Consider the following 22,140-nt stretch of genomic DNA (forward strand, 5'->3'; position numbering starts at 1 on the left):
ATATTTTAAAACAGTTTCTACTTTAATTTTGGGAGCAGGGCTGATGATGTCTTAGTAGGGAGATGTAGATGTTTGACTTGCTCAAGAAAACATCATATATTTGCATTATTAATGGTGAAATAGTCACTAATCTCAGCATTTAAGCTGGTATCCTAGTAATAAATGCTCAAATGAGGTAGTAAGAGTTAAAGCAATAACTGTGCCTTTCTCCAGAGCTTCAGCACACATGGTCTTCTCCTGCACTGAGCATGGAGTAAGCACATACACTCCTGAAGGGCTGGAATGTGCAAAGGGGAGCTTTAAACTTCAGCTTTCATACCTGGTGTCCCCTCTCTCTGCTGTCATAACAGTAAAACATGACTGTTGGCTGGTCCTTCCCAGTCCTGCTGTGGTGCTTAAGGGCCAGCCAGATTGTCCATTCATTCTGCTCTGGTCTACAAGTATTTGATTTTCACTTCTCACTCTTTTATACGCAGATCTGGACTAGTCAGTTGAAAGGGCTAGCTCTTTCTCTCTCCTATTTCTACAATCACAAACCTTATTGTTCCCATTCCTACACAATTAGGAGAGGAGCAATCACAGCACAAAATAATATTTGACAGACTGAATGCAGTGAACTGGGGGTGCAAGTGTGGATGTACCCATGACCGTGCATTAACACTTCCTGATGGTTGGCTCACACTAACAGGTTTGAAACACCCCAAACAGCATCAGAGCAACATGAATCTTTGCAAATCTTCTGCCCTTTCCAGGAACACCCCCCCGTGAATAAAGGTCTTCTCTCGCCTGCATTACCATTGCCACATCTGCTTGGAAGATCTGCTTGATGAATTTGTTTTTTGAGGAATGCACCAGCTGAATGATATCTCCGTGCAGCGTGTCCCTGTTTTTCTCCAAGAAACCTGGAGGAACAATGGGACAACACATAGACAGATGACACAATGCAACATGGCCAGGACGTGCCCTGCAAGCTGGGTTGCTGGACTACGGGCTGGTCTTGGGGAGGTAATGGGGGTAATGACTGGGCAGAGAAAGGGGGACCAAGAGAAGGAAGAAGAGTCGCATCTTGAGACTGGATCAAAGATACATGTGATGCAAACCGCTGCAAGTCTGTCATGGGCACGCACGAACGAAACAGCACCAAACTGCAGCTCATGGGCACCACTGAAGGGCCAAGCCATTGCAGCCAGAAAAGGAGTATACTGACACTACTGTGGGCTACCCTCTTGCCCTGCTCCAACGCAGCAGCAGCTCACGTTCCCCCAAGCATCCCCTCACACCTGCGGTGCCCCAGGAGCTGCCCCATACCTTTTGTTTCGTAGTAAACAATTCCAGCAAAGTGGTTAATGCCAAACTGGGTTTCATAGTTATTCTTCGGAGGAATATAGTTGGTGTTAAGCTTGTGCTGGGAGTTCAGCTTGTGTAACATGGTGGCATCTGTACCCTGTGCATGCAGGAAAAAAATCTGACATTTAACCAGGGTTTGTCCTGCTAAGATAATTTTCCAATCAATAGTGCATTTCTTTTTTGTCTCAGGTGACAATGTGTATTTATTTTGAGAAGATATATGTTGGAGGGGATACCTCAAGTGCAGAAATTTAAGAAATGGATTAAATATCACTGGTATGTTGTGCTATATTCAAGATTGTGCTTCAAACGGACTATATTTAACATCATTTTCTCTTAAACTTTGTCAAAGGCTATTCTTGAGCCTCTTGCAGGCATATTCTTCCATCAGAAATACTAACTTCTTTAAAGCATGGTTGTGTACTCATGGAAGAAAATGAGACAGAGCAATAAGAACTATGAATAGTCAACCCACCAATGAATGTGTGTTTGGGGCTGATCAGACCCCTCATAGGGTGCCAGCATGCAAGTGCAAAGGGGGTAAAACCAGAAAAGTCACTGGCAGTAGGGCTGAGCCCAAAACACACCTTGGGGAACTTGCTCTCCTCGTCAATGAGGGAGATGATGTTCATGGGCTTGATGGCAATCATGTCCAAGGCATCTTGGTTGTCAGTGAACTCGATGTGCTGCCAATTGATGTTCTCCAGGTTGTACTCCTCCTGCTCTAGCTTGAAGACGTGGCGCACAAAGAACTGCTGCAGGTTTTCATTTGCAAAGTTAATGCAAAGCTGCTCAAAACTGTGGAGGGAAGGTCAAGGAAAGGCCACTTTAGATCCACCATAGTCTATCTTTCTCCGTCTCTCTCCATGCTTGAATCAATACTCTCAGACCACATCAACCACTCAGTAAGGTTGCCGTTGGCTAAGAATTTCCTTATCAGTTCAGATAACCAGTTTTTCTCCCCCAAAACAATGTTATAGCCATTATACATGTGTAGCCTAAACCAATCCGTTTAGGAAATACATTGTCTGCTGCAACGAAAGTGGTTAGCTCTGATAATCTCTCATACAGAAAAAGGCTTGGCCCAGCCCAGTCCTGTTCATCTCAGGAGAGGTGAAAGGACGGCAAGACCTTGAGCTTGAGGTGGTGAAGGAGCGTTAAGACCTGGTTCTCCTTTTGCAGGCTCCATACCTGTTCACAGTGAAGTTCTCAAAGCCAAAGATGTCAAGGAGGCCGATGGATCTCCTGATACTTTTGAGTTCCTGGGAAGGAGGTCTGTAAATTGCAGCATTGATCTTCTCCACGATCCACACAAAAAGCCGCCCATAAATTCCCTGAAATATCCCAAAGATGGAGGTCACTGAGACAGGTTAGCACTTTGCCCTGCTAGTCAGTGGCACCACTTCACTTGTGATGGCACAGGCTTTCCTAAAGCATGGCCAGCAACTGGACAGTCCTAGAGGACACGCTCACCAACATTTATGCCAGACTCTTGGCATGGTTTAAAGATTCAAGAGCTGTTATATAGATTAAGGAAAACAGACCTGAAAGCCTAGATAGAAGACAACCAAAAGCAAAATCCCAAATTTGGATAGTCCTAAATTTTGGATCTATGGGCTTTCTGTAAAGCAGTGATACACACCCACCTCATCAACCTTCATCCCCTCAAAGCCTCAGGTGATGCTCTCTCTAAGTGCTCTGATGGCTGCTGAACTGCTCTATCCTTATTCCTGTGACGTTCAGCTTTATTTACTGCTGCAGACATGCCCAAATCCTGAAATTCAGGTGTGGGTGTTACAGGTGTTGATGGAGCTGCTGTGATTTATAGCAGCTGAGGATCTAACCCTGGGGCTCAAGCTGGGATGTTTTCCTGAAGTTGAGGTGAAGTCATTTCAGAATGCTGGCTCTTTCCATAGTTCACCTTTGAGTACAGACAGTCTCAAGTCCAGATTGCAAATCCACTGAAGACCAGACTATCTAGACTCCTTCTATCTCAATTCTTTGTGCATCCCACTGATAACATAGTTTCAAGGCCATCTGCTGATCTGAGCTCACAGGGGCACAAAGCAAGACACTTTTCCTGTGCAGTGGATGCTCTAGTCTCAAAAGCGGCAGATTTCTTCAGCTTATCAACAGGAGCAGAAGAGAATGCCCTAAGACTTACCTTTACAAAAGCATCCCTCACATCCAGCGCTTGTTCCATGCTGAGAGGGGTTGAGACAGTCTCACCCCTGGTGATTATAGTCCGGCTGGTAAGGCAGTTCATCACATCCTGAGGGTCAACCTGGCAAGGACACCACCAAACACAGCTGCTGACTTTATAACACAAGATCTCCTTCCAATGGCCTGGGCTACCAGCCTGAACGTGCGTGGCCAGAGAGGAACAGTGCAGCCCCCCCGTGACTGCAGGTAAGTGACTTTTCTTAGCTGTACAGGGCAAATATCTCAAATGATCTCACAGGCATTTTCAGAGAGAATAATCAACACTTTTATACAGTGTTTTACTATGGAAAGTGTTCTTGTGACTTAGTGTGAGATGCTAAGGAGGTGTGGGGAGAGAAGATGAAAAAGCAAAGCCTGCAAAGCTGTATCCTACCAGCATGAATGTAGCTTTGCATCCCCTTGACCCCTTTTCATACTTCTGAGATCAAGCCAGGGAAATGTCCACCTCCTAAAGTACGTGAAAACAGCCTGCAGACAGCTCTGGATCATAGTCTGGGTCTAGCGGTACCTATGGAGATAAGAGGGTGTCCCTGAGGGAGCCCTGTTACCTGCTGGGGAGGTCACTGAGGAATGCTCCAGCCACTGCATGGATGGTTTGGGTGAGGGTCATCTCACCTCACTTTAGAAACACACAGCATAAATGACATCTCTGTCTCAGCTGCTGTAATGAACTCTCTTTACATCAATGGGGGAAACACTCTGTTTTAGGGACTGAACTATTTTGGATGTCCTTTTTAGGATGACGTGCCACCAAAGTGTCTGTTTGTCTCCGCTGACATGAAGAGGAGCTCAGATACCCAGCTCAGATGGAGACATCCACTTTCACGCTGCCAGTGCAGGGCAAATTATGGCTCACCCAGGCATCTCCAACCTCCTAGAGCCGGTGGTGCAAGGAGAGCCCGGCTCAGATGAAGCTTTGCCACAATACAGGGAATATGGGAAGAAGCCAGAAGGGGGACAGCAGCGCCGCAGAGCCACTGACCTCCAGCAACGATGCTGCAGTGATTAGCGACGCTGACTGAACAACCTCGCAGGCATCCAGGTTGTCATAGGTCCGAGCTGGGGGAAGAAAGGGAGAGGGAAAGCTGTCAGCGAGGGACGTGGCTCTGCAGAAGGTGGATGGGGGTGAGGGAAAGGGTCTTTTGCCACTGCCTCTGTGTGATGGCCAGGCAAAATGCGGCCATCAGAAGGGAGAGAAAAGTTCATGCAGCTGCTGGAGTCCTGCTGCTGGCTGCAAAGGACCTGTACTCTGCTCTGCCAGCCGCCCTAAATGACTAATGGGGTAAAAATATTTCTAGCATGTAAGCGCTTTAGGCTTCTGTCTTCCAAAGAAGCTTTTTAAATCACCTTGTCATTTCTGACAGCTGGGTGGTTTGGTACCTTTACAAAGGCATATCCAATCACACAGGTGCTTGTTAAACACTCCATTAGTCTCTCCCTGCAAAACCTGAGTCTACTGAATGGCCTGCAGCCATATTCAGCCTCCCTACATTCAGAAAAGGTGGATGTCATTGAGCATACTGGAGTCTGGCAACCCTGCAGCATGGGCAGGCGGACTTTTTCCTCCTTTCTTGTCCTGACACACCACAATAAGCACCTGAGTCCCTGGCATGGCACCACGGCAGGTGGTCTGGATACAGCCCTCCCTAAGCTTGGCTCCCTCTCACCATGCAGAATAAAGAGTAGAAGTGCGCTTCACCACGTCCCTGCATTTTGTCCTTTTACCTTCGTACTGCAGGTTCCCCATATGCAGGATGGCAGCCAGCAGCTTGGAGATCTCCCAGTTCTCTGTGTCGGTGAACATTAGGACCTTCATTGCAGAGCGGATATTGGCGTACTCCTTGCTGTCGTCTCTGCCGTCGCAGGTTGTGCAGTTACCCTGGGGAGGCGAAGAGGTTGCACGGTGCATGGGGTAAAGCAGAGAGCATCTGGGTGTAACCCTAAGCTATCCAGGGCTTCCCCCTAAATCAGCAGACATTTTCTTTAAGGGATGGATAAGCAAAAGATGATGCTGAACCTGTGGATCTGGCTCTGCCTTTTGGTGTATACTATGATTCGGTGCTCAGCTTTGTGACCTGCACTTACCCTGCTGTCCCCAACTACCCTGTGTCTGTCTGCAATTGGCAGAGGAGAAAAAGCTCCCTGAGGTGGGGATACAGGGCGAGAAGGAAACATGCCGGAGGCTCCCACCAATCCGGCCAGAAAGCTGGGTGCCAGCCTTCCTGATGATGGGCCAGTCTTAATTCTTAACCTGCTTCTACCAGCTCCTCTGGATTGCAACACTGGTATATAAGGAGTGAGGCTGGATGTTGCTGGCTCTGTCAGACACGTGGAGCAGAGGCAGCTCAGCACCATATGCTGCTGAGAATGCGCCATCCAGCCACGCATGCCTCCTCGTCCATCACTGCTGCGAGAACATTGGGTCATATCTAAACACCCTGGTTATTTCCAAACAAGTGGCCTGGGCACCAAGCACCAAAACCATCCAAATGTATCTCCTGCTCCACAGGAAGAGTGGAAATAACCTGTCTTGTACACAGGGGTTAAGATTTTGCACTAAGACTGTGAAGCTTGTGGTGGTGGGACAAAGAAGTCCCACAAACCCTGTGGCTAAGACTCAGGAAGGTCACAACCAGCAAAGCAGCTCTTGGCTGCGGAGGAAGCACCTCTCACTTCTCTCTCCCTTGCTAAGAAGCTCTAACCACACCACCCCACCGAACTTCTGCTTCGCTGCGCTCTCACCATCGCAAGGTAGTTGTAGTCCGTGGCTTTCCCAAGACCCAGCTTCTTCTTCTGCTCCATTGTCATTCCTCTCAGCATGCAGTAAAACACGTGGTAATTCCTCTCGTCCTGGGCCTGCAGTAGAAGAGCAAACATCAGCTCTGCGAGGAGAACACCACCGCAAAGGTCAACTGACCCGGTGCCAGCTCCCACACCTTGCAGGTGTGTCTCCTTACCTGCCTGCAGACCCGGGACTTCTCCAGCAGGTACTGCTCAATCTTTGCCCCCTCGATGGCTCCCCTTTTGTTGAAGTGGATGTCGATGTACTTCCCAAATCGGCTGGAGTTGTCATTACGGATGGTCTTTGCGTTCCCGAAAGCTGCGGGGAAGAATTGCAGTGGGTTAGGGAGGATCATGGATCTGGTCTCATGGGCAAAATAAATAATTAAAAGAGCCAGGCTGAGAGGGTAAAAAGCAGCCTCAAAGCCTTTCTCTTAAGTTTTGCTGGCTCAATTTCATCTCAGTGTGGGGAAACAGGATATATCGTAGATGGCTGTCCTTGGAAATACAGAGGGGAGCACAGAGAAGGAGACATAGGAAAGGGGTGACCTTACCCAGGAAGAACGGCTAGGACAGCAGGATTTTGGCAGCAGCCGGTGAAATACCAGAGGGTTGAGCAAGGCTAGCAGGAGGATGCTGCAGCATGCAAGGTGACGCTGGGTGGGAAATGACAGAGCTGCTGGTGAGTGATTTGGTGACTGAGAGGGAAAGGAAAGAGCTCGTCCTTTAGGGAAATACAGATGGACTAAGCCAACCTCCAGAGGGAGACTTCTCCCTGCAAACAGGCTGTGTGCAGAAGGTGGTACCCATGTCCATCCTCTGTGTGGGTGTGGGCCGCTGGCATGAGCACCCTGGCCAGCACACCCTGGAATTTTTGCTCCAGGATTGCTGGTGGGTGATGGAGATGCATTTGAAATACAGAGCCTCTCTTCCCCTCAATCCTAGCAGTGATGAAGTGCACGTTCAGAAACGCCCCGTGTGCGTGCCGTGCACCACGAAGCTTTACATCGCCGGCGGTCAGGCAGCCCTGCGGTGCCCTGAGAGCCTCGTTGCACCTTTATGCCACGGCTGAACGAAGCTCCAGCAGAGCACAGAGAAGGAAAGCTCAGCCGGTGACTTTCTTGTCTGCTCTGCTAACATTATGCATGGAAAACAGTTAGGATATTCACATTTCTGTTGGTTCCTAGGCGGCTACTTACCAAGCAAAACACTGCTCTCTGTGAGTAGCAGGGGAGATAAAAATAATGTTATTCTTTAAGGAAAACGCTATTTTTCTGCATAAGTGTAAAAGGTCCATCTGGCATCACGTTGGGGCCAGAAGGTCAGATCACCTATTTAATTTACAGACACCCAATTAAAACGGTGGGGCTGATCACTGTAACAGCTTGCCAATGAACCTATTAGGGCCACGAGCCGATTCTTGTTAGCTCATTCTTTCTTGAACTGCCTTTATTTCTTTTTCTGCATTCTGCTGCCATTCACTGATCTTGGAAGGAAAAGGTGGGGTTTGCTATTGTGTATTGCCAGCACAAGGTGTTTAGTCTGTGAAGCTCTGGTGAAATTAATCTCATGTTCTGCTGAACCAGCAAAGAATAGGAATAAGATTTTTGCCACTATGGTCAAATAAAATGAAAACTTAGCTGGATGCAGCATTTAGAGCATATCAGTGCTCTGCATACAGTCATAATTCCTGGAAGAGGTGGTGAGATTTTTCAAAAGAGCTTTGTTTGTTTGGTGATCAGCATTTTTAAATCCCAGACTACATGGAGAATTAGGTAAAATTCAGGGTTTTGTTCTGAAATTTTGGGGGGAAAAAGTACTGATTTAAGTGGAAAAAACACATTTTTCAATTTTAAGTGAATAAAACAATTGAAAAAAATTTTCAGGTCAGCTGAAATGTTTCTCTTCCAGCAGTAGTTGTCAAAAATATTAATGGAAAATTTGAAAGCCCAAATCAGAGAATATTAGTCTTGTGAAGAATAAATTCAGATGGAAGGAAACTGAATATTCTGTTTAACAAATGTTTACATCATTGCTTTTGATTTTTTTTTAAATTTTGTCACTTTTTGAAACTCAAAATGCAATGGAAGTGACTTACATTTGACCATATTTTGTGTGTCCTGAACATGATTTTTTTTTTTTGCCAGCAAAAAATGCCTCCATTATCTGAGGCCTCACCTTCCAAAATGGGATTTGCCTCCAGGACCTGTTGCTCAATCCAGGAGTGCTGACCGCTGATCGCTGCCAGGAACTGCAGAATCAGTTTTGTGCTTTCTGTCTTCCCTGCTCCGGATTCACCGCTGCAAAGACAACAGGAATCGAGGTCAGTGAAAGCCCTGCTGCACCCCTGCCGATGTCCCCCTCTCTGTCTCCGAAGGGACTGCTGTCTCTGTGCCTCTTCTTTTAGCACAGGTAGGACGAGGCCACTAAGGATGGGTTTCCAGCATCCCAAGGACTGGTTGTAGGACAAACACAGTACCAGACAGCTTCCAGCCAAGATCCAGATTTGCTTTACAGTCCATTTGGCTCAAGCTGTTGCTTGAGTTTGGGTCTCTCCAGCAAATACCATCATTGAATCAGCACTAAGAAAGTCATGAAGCATTTTCAGACAGTGATTTTCCAGGTATGGTCACCAGACCATAAGCCTGTGGTCCAGGGGCTAGCTGGTCCCATGGGGCATCTTCATCCCCAGTCTTGAGCTGCCAAAATGCACTAGAAGGCAGAGTATGAAATACTGCCTTTTAGTGACAGGCACTTTCACAGGTCCCCTAGGCTTGTCCTATCAAGGGGAAGAAGGTGGGAGAGGAGGAGATCACGGGGCTGGAAGCAAGAGTTACTCCTCAATGCTTTCTCTCCACTGAAAGATAACCTCCGTTATCTTGCATGGTACAAGAGGAAGGGCTGGGCAGAAATCCCTTGGTGTGAGTCTGTGGCCTGTCTGATACATTGGGTAGCCAATATAAGTGATTGAAATGGACCTTCTTGGTGTTCATTAACCAGCCCTGACCCCATGGCCAAATTGCTTCACTTCTCAGGGTTGGCTGGCCACCGGCACACTGCATCACGCCTGGCCTTGACTCTCCTCTGTGCCCCATATGATGCTTTTTTAGCCCTGCAGGGACTAAAAAAATCATTACTGCGTGGCCTTTTCAGTCCCACGTATCTGAAATACTGTGCATGGGATGTTCCAGAGTTATGTTTTCGTGCAGTGAAACTTAGGGTAGGCATGCCTTGGAAAGAGGTGGTGACCTGAAAGCACAAAGACTGTCTGAGGGTTCAAAACTTGATAGGCTAGTGTTGGAGGGCTGAGGGAACCAAATCTGATTCATACCACTGTTTGGGACAGACACTGGAGTGAACTATACCCATAACTGTGACCAGGCATTTCTTGGTGCCCAAAGTTGACCACTCCAGAGCAGAGCCATGCAGGGAGACACCAGTTCAGCAGTGTGAACAACCACAGGTCCAGAGATCAAGCTTGTCCCTGGCCCTTCGTTGTGCAGAAAGTATAGATCTTTGCATCTTTGATGTCTGTAGGAGTACTGAGTTTAAATTTGAAAGAGGAGGTTAAAGATGAATATGAGATCTATTGGTTTGTAGGCTAAATACCAAAGGATCGATAAAGCATCTCTAGTAGGAACAGTGATTGCAAACAGAGACTACCTATGTACTGGGAATATGTGGATAGAAGATCTAATAGGTCATTCAGATTTCTGACTCTGTTTGATAAGCTGTTGCCTATCAACAACGGCGTAGGTGCTCAGCGTCTGTTTTCAGGATATGGCCCATTTGAAAATTCACCAACTCACCTTATAATACAACACTGGTCCTTGTTGTTGCGCTGCATGTTGAAGTAGCAGTTGTCAGCAATTGCGAAGATGTGTGGTGGCATCTCACCAATCTTTTTGTTGGTGTACAGGCGTATCTGCTCAGGTGAGTAGATGGGTAGGAGCTGGTAGGGGTTTACTGCCACCAGTATTGAACCAGTGTATGTCTGGAGGAGAAGCACATGAGGGTTTATGGGGATAGTGAGATGTAGCTGAGAGGTTTTGGCAGCTTGGATGGAGTGTGGAGGCCAGAAAAATTAAGGCTTTTCAAAAGCTGGATGAAAGATGATGTTCAAGTCAAAGATGCTTGCAGGGTGGAGCCTGGAGCAAAATTGGAACAAAAGTCCCAAACTATCTAAATCAGTTCATACTCAGCCCTGCTCATGCACAAGCGTGGATTCAAGCCTTAATTCATATTTTGGATGCTCCTCAGTTAAGATTCAGAGTTTCAAGTCAAGCTCATATTTGCAAAAAATATCACCAGAGCCAGCACATATCCATACATACCTATTGAATTGCACAAATTATGAGAAACTAAGAGATGAAAGACACTTGAAGACCGTTGCTGTATCTCAAAGCAGGACCAGCTGGATCCAAACCATTCCCGACAGATGTCTAACCTGTTTTTATAAATCCACAACAGAGCTGCTAAGCCTCCCTCTGCAATATGTTCTTCTCTACCATTTCTGCCTAACCAAACCTCTCCATGCTGCAGTTTAAACCTTGTCCTGTGCACATGGATATGGCCCATAATGTCCTGATGTACCCCTTCTCAGCTATTTCTGAAATTTTTGAAATGGCCTTTGGTCCATCCCATGCTCTCTGCGGCACTCAAATGAGCAAAGCTGTCCTGGGCCTTGGGCAGCAAACCCCTTTGTAGTGTCTTGCTCTTTCATTTCTGCCCTTCCAGGAGCCATTTCTCTCAAGCCTCTCATCAAAGGACTCACGACCTTTGTCATCTTGCTCAGATGCAGCTCTGAGGGTAGGAGGTTTGGCCACATCCCAAGCTCAAGGCAGAGAATAAGGATCTCCTTTCCCTACTTCAGCTGTCTAAAAGTTAGCGTCTAGAGCAAGCGAGTCAACGGGACTCCATCTCGGGCTAACCATGGGTTATGAAATGAAGGCTACTTTCACTCCATGACTTCAAAGGAGCCAAGTTGCCTTCTCTAGGTTAACTTTTGGCAACTAAAGTTACAATATTAATCTCACCTTTCTTTCCTGGTGGGACCAGCTGTGAAAGTGCCCCCACTGCTGCATATATTCTTTTCAGGAAAAAAAAAAATCATTTCAACATAAAAATAATCCTTATGGGTTTTTATCTGTGTGGCCTAAAACTGACAATAAGCCTTTGGCACAAAGCAGCAAAGTGGCACAGACAAGGATGCTTGTGAACTGAGAAGAAAACCTCTCCGTGCTCTGCTGGGTGCTCCTCTTTTTGTGCATATTGCAAACTGGCTGACGAATAAAACAAGTCTGAGCTGTTCCTCATTTCTGAAGGCGGCAAAATAACTATCACTGCTGGAGAGAGGAGTGGAAAGGGAGACTTGGAGACACAAGCCCCAGGTCAAGTTTCTCCCATCAAGCCCAGTATCCCTCAATCATGATGGAAAGGATTTGAGTGGAGTGAGATGATAATTTGTTTGCCATCATCTACGCAACACTTCCCACCAGCTCAGGCTTCCTGAAAGGCAGCCAGTAGGTGGCAATTGTGTCCTACAGTAGGGATGCTGAAAGCCCTTAGGGACTCCTCACTTTCTAGTCTGGTGGCCAACACCAGAGAGCAACTTTCTGTTCGGTCCCAGGTGAGGTTTGACTTTACAGTGGTAACCGAGAAAGGATACGATAGTCTTTCCTGTAATAGGGGATTACATGCCAGTAAAGGAAAAAAGCTCTTTAAGCTCAAGAAAAAAGTTGTCACAAACCCAAAGGGTAGAAATTGACTGTGAAATTGTGTAGACTAGATGTTAGAAGAAGGCATTGAAATAAAGGAGCAGAGAAGTCCCAGAGCAGCCTTCCACAGGGACAGAGCAGGTAAGCTTAGTGCTCAGAGAAGGAGTGAGCTCAATTTCTGAATGGGATTATGTCCCCAATGAACCCCAAGGCTCCTTCCAGTCCTCAGTGGGATACTTGGAAGACTGTTTTCCTCTTTATAATTTATTACCAGGTTAATTCTAGGGACACTTCTAATCTTCCTTGAGCCTCTTTTTGAAAAGACTGATTCTTTGCAGAGGTCTCTGAAATCTCTGCATTTCGGTGACACTGCTCTGCCCTGCCCTGAATGCAGCTAGTGAAACTTTTAAAGGAGTTAACCATTAGTTGCAGGAATGCTTTCTGGATGCTCTTACTGACCCTTCCCTTGTGATCTACAAAATACTCTGTCAGCATGAACTCTTGTACTATTGCTTGTTTTTGTAGGTCATTCCTAGTTGATAAATACACACAATTTGCCCAGTTCTCACAGTTGACAGAATGCAAAACTTTGTCGACTTCGCTGATGAGGGGCCAAAGGGCACCTCCAAGGAAATATTATCTTTCTGGTTTCTATTGCTGGGTGAAGGCAAAGCCCTCCTGTCTTGGGAAAATAAAGCTTTACCAACAGGCAGGGGCTCTGCCGTAGCTGACCACAGGAACCACATCTCAGTGCAAATTCATTGCTGCCTGCATGACCTACATTTTAATTAGCCCCAAATAAATCCTTTCTGAGCCTGCTTCCCTCGCTACCCAGAACACCATGGCTGACTTCATCTGGATTTTTATGGGGTCAAAGCTCTACCAAACATTACTGCATTTTGGCAACCCTTAGAAAGCAGCAGCAAGCTGTATTGCTTTCGTCTCCAGATAAAGAGATTTAACCTTACTCACAAGGGCAAACTCCCCACCAGACGCTCTTGCTATTCAGAATAGTTTCTCTTAGTGCATGCAAGCCAAGCCACAGGCAAAAAGCCCTTGTTGAAGTTTTTCTTGTTTTGCTGCAGAAGTTTCTTTCCTTCAAGTTGAGGTCATTACTGAGAAGCACTTACAGCTTTCACCACATTCACAGGTTGGTGACTTTCCAGCTCTGGGAAGGTGTCACAACTTCACCATGAAGGTCAAGCTCTGCTGCAAAGGGGATGATTCTCTCAGTGCATTTGCGAAGCAGCAGCAATGGTGCAAAGTAAATGAGAATGCCACAATGGTGAACAGAAACAAGTGATCCAGTGGAAGGCATGATAGTGATTGCAAATGACAGTGCCAAGTCATACTTACCCTCCCACCGCAGTTTGTCTTACGAGTAAAACGTGAGGGAGGAGAAAAAGGAAAATTATATTTTATTAGAGCAGAATTACACCCTCCACAAAGCTAAGGAGATGAGGAAACAAGAGGGACTGAAGTCCATTTGGAAGTCACCCTTTAGTCAACAGGCTCAGAAATCCTTTTAAACAGTGAAGGTAAAGTCACACTGAGCTTCACCATCTTTAAGACAGAGCAAATTATATCCCAGAAAAAAACACCTCAGGGGACTGGATATCCTCTACCCACATGGCATCCAAACAGTACCTTGGCTTTGCAAAACTGCCATCAATATTTACCACATTCAACACAAATCTACTCCTCCTAGTGCCACCACTCTTAAAAGATGAGATCTAAAGTTGGGTTCCTGAGCATCATACCAACAACATGTGTAGACAGAGGTGGTTTACATGCCCCTCTATCAAGCTATGCGCTCTATATAATTTTAAGAGTGTCATTCTAATTTTGAGATTGCACTAAATGCTGTGTTGTGTCCGGGATCGTGGGCTGGCACTCCAAAACCGTTAGTGGTGTGGAGCAATCAAGGCACAGTAACCTGGAACCTCTGCGATGCAAATCCCATCGTGGGATGTGGCCATCCCTTACGCAGTAGCTCTGTAGGACACATGGCACTGTCACCATCAGACCCGAAGAACTCGTGGAGAAACCACATGGTTACTGAGTCACTTCAGCCCAAATCATCGCCCACGCTCACCTCCAGGATAGAAGCTGCCCTTTGCATTAGCACTTATTAGTACGATGCTGCCAAACAACACTCTGCCCAGTGCTCGTTTGTGTTCATAATCTCCCTGGATGCCTGTGAATAGCTTGGTGAGGGAGCTCAGAGGCAGATCTTTTGTGAAGGAGCTGGATGTATTCACAGGCAACCCGATACTGCACACATGAAATCTTATCTGAGGACCTCTGTTCACTTAGTGAGGCAACAGGCGCTTGCCCAATGGCATAGAGACCCCAGGAGAGACACATGGACACCGCTGAAAAAATATCCAACATGATCCCAGCTTTCTCAGAGAGCAAGAGAGCGCTGCAGGAATCCACTTGGTACTGCTGCAGGGTGCCCACAAGTAGGAGAAAAAGGGGCAATGCTTAATGCATAAATATGTGTTGCCTGAATAAGCCAATCAGCTACAAATTATTTGCTATCTGTACTTCTTGGGTGGCATTCAGGTTGCTTGAATTTAGTTATCCACATGAGTACTACATCTAACCTTGAAGATGGACATGCTCTGAGCTGGAGGAGTTTAGAGTGTAGACCTCCAACCTGAACTTTCCTTCCAAGCTCCAGCCAGCTCTAAAGCAATCACCTCATCCGACAGGAACCTCTATTTGCACAGCTGAAAGGCAGTCTTAGCTTTGTTGGCTCTATTGATATCTCTGGTGAGTGCCATGGGTGCTTAGTGCACATGGAGACACCACCTCAAGTATGAATTTGGGCTGCTAACTTTTGCTAGTTTATTGTTATAAATGGCTGTGGCTCCCTGAAGAGAGGTCCAGGGAGTAACTCAGTTCATCTAACATGTGAATAATTTTCTGGTCATGCCTTTTTCTCTAAACTGACAATACAGGGAACCTAGGCATCATGGACAACAAATAAGGTGCCTGAGTGAGACATGAAGTTGGGGGTCTCTATTTTCCTCCAAGCTTTGGGAGCAGGGACCTGTCAACCATATGAACAGCCTACGTAACAGAGTGGTGTGTTCTCCATCACTGCCCAGCTCTAATCCAAAACCATCCCATCAAAAGGAGCTGGACATCAAGCACAACAAGCAAACTTGATAGATAAAATCCTGGATACAGTCTGTTAGCTTATGCTATCTGGGAAGTCTGACTGTACTGCAGTTCCCTCTGGACTGAAAATCTGGTAGTCTCTAGAGCCTTTTTAAAAATTAAATTACCAGGTGGCTTTGAAAAGGCCTTCAAAGGCACAGCAAGCACTTACCTGAGTATCTGAAAACTGTAGGATTTGAGACCAATACCACATTTTCCATATTTGCATAGGCTGTTTGAATACGTTAGCTAGTGGCAAACACACACACACGCTCCATACTTCTGCCCCAAGGATATGCACCAGACTACACAGCATATAGCACACTGATAAAGCCAGCACAGAGACTTAAATGCTGACTCTTGTCCTGCTGGGGAGGTGGCCTTTACAATTCTGTTGCAGAAAAGAGATGCAGTTCTGGCTGGCTCCCTGTAAAACCCTCAATTTCTGAATGTCTGGTGGGGTTGGCAAGGCTGCACTGGCTCCACTGGGCATGACATGACTGAGCTGACCTAAGGAAGGACACTGCTGCGCCCAGAGATCAGCTGTCAGGACCCCAGGCAACCCAGAGCTGATAAGTCATAAACACAGATGGGGAGGGTACTTTAGAGCTGTTCTGGGAGTTGCTCACTCCATTGTTCCCAGTTATTTCATGCATGCACCTCCTCATCCTTCCTCCACCCCTTCTACCTCCAGCAATCGTTGTCTTCAGCCACTTGGGTTGAATGAGTTAATGGTTCAGAGGGGGAAGGCAGAAGGGCCACATCCAGCATGCAGTTGCCAAAGACTTTTGCTTTAGGATTACTACAGCATGCACATGGCCTGGGTTGAACTGGTTATTGTGTGTGCAGAAAGGTAATGCATTTCCCCAAAACTACACGGGCTACACAGCGAGGTGGCACGGACTTTGCTCATTACCTAACTCATGAGGTCTTTCACTGGGGCATCCATAAACTCTGCAACGTGTCCTCTACAGTGCAGAAGCCCTCCACTACTTGGATCCAGGTGAAGGTAGAAACCCAGATCCTCAGTTCAATGAGGGTTTCCCCCCTGTGGGTTCCCCAGAGCTAAGGAGAGCAGGGGCTGCGGCGCAGAGCAAGAGGTGGAGAGGACACTCACATAGATGAGGTGCTCCCGATAGCGGATCAGCAGGTTCCTGAGGATTCCCGCCTCGTTCAGGTCCCCCAGGCGGATCATGTCCTCCACTCCATGGATGGAGGTGGGGTGCATGGGTTTGATGTGGCTGGCATTCTGCGGGGAAATCCAGTGCTCCTGGGAAGAGAGCAAGGGCAGAGAAAGATAAGCCAAATGAGATACCACTGGGATGAAAGCCAGAAACAGCCCAACCCAGACAGAAGGACCAGATGGAAGAACATACATGGCAGAGCATTAGCACACAGGCCACAGCTTCTATTCCTGGGGCATGGCAGTGACTAATTTGAAAGATTCATAGCAGAAGAAAACATCTTTTGGTTTACTGGAGCAGCAAGAGACATGAGACACAAGCCATCCTGGCAGAAGCATCATCCAGGGCAGCATGGACATCCAGCACATCAGGGGAGTTTTTAACAAATAGCAGATTTGTTCTTCCCTTCACACAACTACATTTTCACATCACTGATTAACCCTCTGCCAGAAAATACTGTTGAGCAGAGAAAAGGTGATTTAGAAAAGCAGAGAGGGATGCACAGGTGGTGGCAAAATTTTTATTGGCACAGTGTTGTTTAGACTGATCACTTCTAAAGGGCTTCAAAAGCCACTACAAATTGGACACAAGGACCCTGCTGAACCAAATCTCTTTCTACCACCCTTGAAGGGAATAAGAGCATTTACAATTATCTCAGGCTGGAAAAAAAAAAGATAAAGGACAGAGAACCTCCTCAGATCACCCTCTGCTTGTGATATAGATGTTACTCTAAACCAGTCACCACTGCACAGAAGTAGAGGTGGGAAATTGAAGGAGAACAAGCGTTTGGGCACATCCTGTGTTGGTAGGAGGTCAGGAAGGACTGGATCACAGCAGAGGAACAGCAGGTCGAGGTGGGTTTGCTCAAAGCATTATCTAAAAGTACTTTAGAGGCTTCTTTTATCATTGTACTCAAGAAGCTTCTCAACCTTTCACTCCCAGTACAGCCACAAAAGTAGGGACACAATATTATCTTGACTTTACAAATAGAAACGTATGGCAGAGTTGATTCCCAAGGACATATGAGAAGTCTGTGACAAAGTCAATCATCATGACCCTATGACTCCGGCCTAGCCAGGCCACATAGCTGAAGAAGGGTCATCACAACCCTTTGTACATACATTGCCTTCATCATCCACAACCTGGATCTGTCCAGAGTCACACAGTTTAACCACTGCTCCAATGGGGACATCGAATTCCCGTCCAGTTTTGAGGTCCATCCACACATAATCCCCCTGGAACCAAAGAGAAGACAGTTACACTCAGGGCTGCAGAAGGTTCAGCATCCCTTGGGATACAAGTCGCTGATGTTTGGTACCCAGATCATTGGTACAAGTCAAATGACTTCCTTTGCAAACCATCCCTTTTTCACAGATGGTCAGGAAACCCCCTGCAAGGTAATATCAGCAGGGCATGCTCCACACAGCATACACCCACTGCACTATTTCTCCCTTTCATGAGCTCATGAGTGGTTGTCGGTCACAGACTGCATCCAGCAAGCAGGTCACAGAGCGGTGACACAGGCAGAAGAACACAGCCAGGTAGAGGTTTCCGTCTGTGCAATGTACAAGCCTAGAAAGTCACGCTTAGGAGATTGTTTTGAGCTCTAGAAAGCCTTGTCTGGAGGCTTGTGGCACATTTCTTCCTTGCGGATAACCACTATCAAATATACATTCCCCTACTTTGGAGACTGGTGAAAAGGGGATGACTAAAGAAGGGTTAAGAGCATACCAGAGGGGGAGATATATGTAATTCTTCAGGAGGTCTCCCAGACACAGTGATTTGTAGGTGGGCTGTTTGCATTTAATACTTCTCAGTGGATTTTATCTACTGTGAGCATCTCCAATTGCTTCCTGAAGCTGAGCAAAGTTTTAGCATCCATAATCCAAAGGAAGAGTTTAGCTAGAAATAGTGTGGCAAGCTGTGTCATTTTGCATGTTTCAGATGTGTCACCTCTTTCATTTGAGACCTCTTTGTTTTTGTTTTGGAAGACACAGCAAACAGTTGACCCCTATCCACTCACTCCATGTCACTGGTGATCCTCTTGTCAGTCCTGCTGGGCAGGGACTATCTGCACATCAGCTCTGTGGATATTAAATTACTCGAATGCAAACAGGCTTTTAAAGACCCTGTTTTCCTCAACACAAAAGCAAACTCCCAAATAACCCAAAACTAAACTCCCAACCAGGACCCATACTCTACGAAACAAGGCAGAATTATTTCCCACCCCTATTTTCAATGTGAAGAGATGCTAAAATTGGGAGCCACCTAGTTAAATTATTATCAGGCATGTTTGCACCAAGCAAGCAAATGTACTTTTTCATGCATCTGAGTTTAATGTTGTGAACTTGTAGCCCCACCTAATGCCACATTCCTGGGGGCCAACTCCACTTGTAGCTATTAAGCACAATGCAAATGCATTATCTTCCTTTTGAAGTCCTGAAAAACTGCTGGGAGGAGGGAAAGTGAAAAAAAGGAGGGATCATTTTGCATATGCTCTGATATAACCCTTTTCCTGAGCATCCACTATTGACTATTTCTGTGGACAGAGTATTTATAGATTTGGTTTCACCCAATGGGCTGCTGAACAACCTTCAGCTCCACTCTGGGTGGTGGGAACTGGAGACATCTAGCAATATAAAACATGGTGAAACATTCACCACCCAAGTCACTGCTCGGCAGGACTTCTGAGAGATGCTAACCTGTGAGTGCCACAGGGATGGCTGTACCTGGGGACTGACACGTGGAGAAACACTACACACGAGGAGTCCCCAGCCATTTTGTGGTAGACTCCACCCTTGGCAGCTTCTTGCTAGGTTTCACCTAGGATATCAACAAAGTCGTCCTGCTTACATGGTGCTGAGGATCCAGCCCTTAGTTTGGGTTTTCTTTCCTTAGAGGGTTGTGCTACAGCACTGTTGTCAGTTTCTTTATCCAGCTCATAAAAATACAATATTCAGATCTTTTTCTCATTAACTACCTTACCCTCACATCTCATAACTCAGTTAAAAAGGAAAAAAAAAACAACTAATGAATGCAGTAAGCCATGCACAGATACATTATAAGTCCATTTATATTAATATTTATTTCTTAGCTCCTTTGATCCAAGACTCTAAAAGCACTTCAGAGTGTTCAGCACTGTTATTCTCACTGCATAGCTAGGCAAATTCATGCACAGTGTGGGTAACTTGATCAAGGTGTCAGCAAGAGAAGAGCCAGGTTGCTCAGTCCCTGCTCAGCAGAAAGCCCTTCTGACACCTCAGCAGCTGTGTAAAAATTACTCTTGATCAAGAAAACAAGAATTGTAATGCTGTTTTTTTAAAAATCTCTAATTTTGAATAGCTGTAAAAGCTGCCTGCTTCATATGTTCTGTTACTGCCCACCTGAGATAAAAAGGCAGTCTGCTCTCCCCAAGGTAAATTGATACTCTACTACCACTAAGACAACTCCTATGCTTTGCCTGCCTAATGCACAGAGTGCTCGTCCCCTCAAAATGCTCTTTCTAAACACATTAAAGTGCAGTTCTTAATACTGGTGAAAAAAGCAAGTCTTATGGGATGGGCTAAGCTGGTAAGCTCAGAAAGGTCTGGGGGGTTAAAAAATAACATCACTTGTTAAAAATGCCAACCTATTTCCTTCCCTGACTTTAATGAATTTGACATAAAACCCATGGAAGTCAATTACACTCCTTCCACTGATGCAATCACCTTCAGATCAGCCCAAAAAGCAGCAGATATATTGGGGATTTCAGGGCAAATCGGGGTGATTCATGCATTTACCAGCTTGGGTGGACTGGCTTATAAGTTGCATAACCTGCCTCATGCCTGGACTGATGCAGTTTATTTTCCAACGCACACGACAGAGTACTGGAGAAGTGAGAATACCACCAGTCACTTTACAGTATCGACACGGTCCAACTCTTCCTCCTCAAAGCAGGCGCTGGGTGCTAGTGTCCTTCCAAACGCTCTGGGGCAGACCCTCAGCACCTCACAAGCTATGGGCAGTGACAACCAAAGAGCGGTGCAAGAGGAGGAAACATCACGATGGGTGCACACACACGTCAACACAATTCATGAAGAGGATCTTTAGGAGGAGTTTCCAAATGCAAAGAGCAAGAAGGTTGCACCACAGGGGAGGTACAGCACTTAGGGGGGGAACAAAGACTCAGGAGGAAGGTGAGAGAAGCTGGCACAAGCGGTATGAGGATCCCATCAAACAGTGAAACCAATTTCAAAGTTGCCTGAAAGCTTCCAGCCATGCTCAGAGCTTGGGACCCCCTATCTTACCGCTAAAATGGTCGTGGGCTTCAGGGCCTGGTTGACATTGCGGAGTAGTGTCCATTTGCCCTGGTCTCTCTCCTGATCTTCCACCACCTCAGGGCATGGCTGCATGAAAACGACTTTCTTCCTCTTCAACATCTCCAAAATCTTGCAGTGGTATTTGTCCCTCTCTCTGCTTTCTACGTGTATTCCACCATGAATGCCAGAGAGCTGTGGCCGGTTTGCTTTAGACCTCCAGCGTGACCATGCCTGCTGCTTGCAGGACACCCTCTGACCTGATTTACAGTATGGCTCTTGGTAAAGATCCTCTAGCAGAAAAATTTCCACACACCAGCCATGATCCTCCACTGGCCAGCTAGCACGCTCACTCCATACGACTGGCACTGCAGGAGTCTCAAAGCAAACGGAATGACTTTGCTTCTCTTCACTTAAATTCTTCCAGTCTCTCCAGTAAGGGGTGATACTTGGTCAGAGACCTGAAGGACACTGCAACCACCCCTTCTGGAAAAACAACTGCAGGATTAACAGGAAACCTCTCCACTTCCCCGTGACTTCTCTCCATTACCTTCCTTTCTTAGTGAAATAACCGTCTGCCAGCTTTGAAGACTTTCAGCACAGAACACACGCGGGTGCTTATTAATCCACAAATGCAGTCAGCCCCCATGCAACACATGGCATTTAATTAACCTAATACCTTTACATACCAAATTAACCAAAGTGCAGCGGGAACTCAAAACCAGAGGCCATCTGCATTTTCTTTAAACTGATCACCTTGAGTAGATCCATAGCAACTGAATTTTAAATAATTGAGTGGAAGGTGTTCAGAGCAGCACAGTCTCTGTGTGCCTATAGGTGAGAAGAGTGCCTGGGCTGTGGATGAAAATGAGGACGACAGGGATAACGAGGTTGCACTGACCCTACACCTCGCTGCTCTACAGACCCACTTCTGCAATCTCTCCTTCTCTGTACGGGGGGTTGTTCTTGTAAGGACTAATCAGGACTGCTGGCCCAACCAGAAGAGCACAAGACATTTTACAGTCACCCCAGATTTGCTTTTCCCTGTCCTATCTTAGATACACTTGAGATTTCTCATTTTCATCTAAGAAAGGCTTTCTGCCCATTTAGAGGATTTAAGGCCACTGTAGCTGGGCCCCAGTCTCTTCCATGGAAATTTTGAATCTAACTCGGCATCATTTGTACAGACTAGAGCAATGCATGACTAGATAGTGGTGCAGCTGCTAAGCTTTCCATGCCATTCTCATTTATCACTATTTTAATGCAAAACTCTCCTGATGCCTTGATTCCATGGGGTTTTCAAGCCATTTGTCCATGATGCAGAGGACATATTCTTGGTGGAAAGTTATCTAGAGGAACAAAGGCTTTACAGGTCCCCTTGATGGGACACAGTCACCAAGGACAATCGTAGATGATGGGTACATC

General features: G+C 46.3%; 1 protein-coding gene across 4 annotated transcripts in view; it reads right to left on the reverse strand.

The window, feature by feature from the left end:
• Positions 1–22,140, reverse strand: part of MYO7A (myosin VIIA) — a 104,246-nt gene that overhangs the window by 47,534 nt on the left and 34,572 nt on the right. For 3 of the 4 annotated variants that reach the window (XM_030042257.2, XM_030042255.2, XM_041118586.1), the window contains exons 3-16: positions 17,542–17,655; positions 16,354–16,506; positions 13,425–13,442; positions 10,161–10,345; positions 8,530–8,651; positions 6,528–6,670; positions 6,313–6,426; positions 5,296–5,449; positions 4,553–4,629; positions 3,512–3,631; positions 2,539–2,681; positions 1,935–2,145; positions 1,309–1,444; positions 796–902 (exon numbers count right to left, since the gene is read on the reverse strand). In XM_030042257.2, the coding sequence (XP_029898117.1) occupies positions 796–902; positions 1,309–1,444; positions 1,935–2,145; positions 2,539–2,681; positions 3,512–3,631; positions 4,553–4,629; positions 5,296–5,449; positions 6,313–6,426; positions 6,528–6,670; positions 8,530–8,651; positions 10,161–10,345; positions 13,425–13,442; positions 16,354–16,506; positions 17,542–17,655 (1,797 nt within the window). The remainder of the gene's footprint in view (positions 1–795; positions 903–1,308; positions 1,445–1,934; positions 2,146–2,538; positions 2,682–3,511; positions 3,632–4,552; positions 4,630–5,295; positions 5,450–6,312; positions 6,427–6,527; positions 6,671–8,529; positions 8,652–10,160; positions 10,346–13,424; positions 13,443–16,353; positions 16,507–17,541; positions 17,656–22,140) is intronic. The other variant, XM_030042258.2, reaches the window with a different exon arrangement.

Source organism: Aquila chrysaetos, chromosome 19 (assembly GCF_900496995.4).
Source record: "Aquila chrysaetos chrysaetos chromosome 19, bAquChr1.4, whole genome shotgun sequence".
In the NCBI taxonomy this organism is placed as follows: Eukaryota; Metazoa; Chordata; class Aves; order Accipitriformes; family Accipitridae; genus Aquila; species Aquila chrysaetos.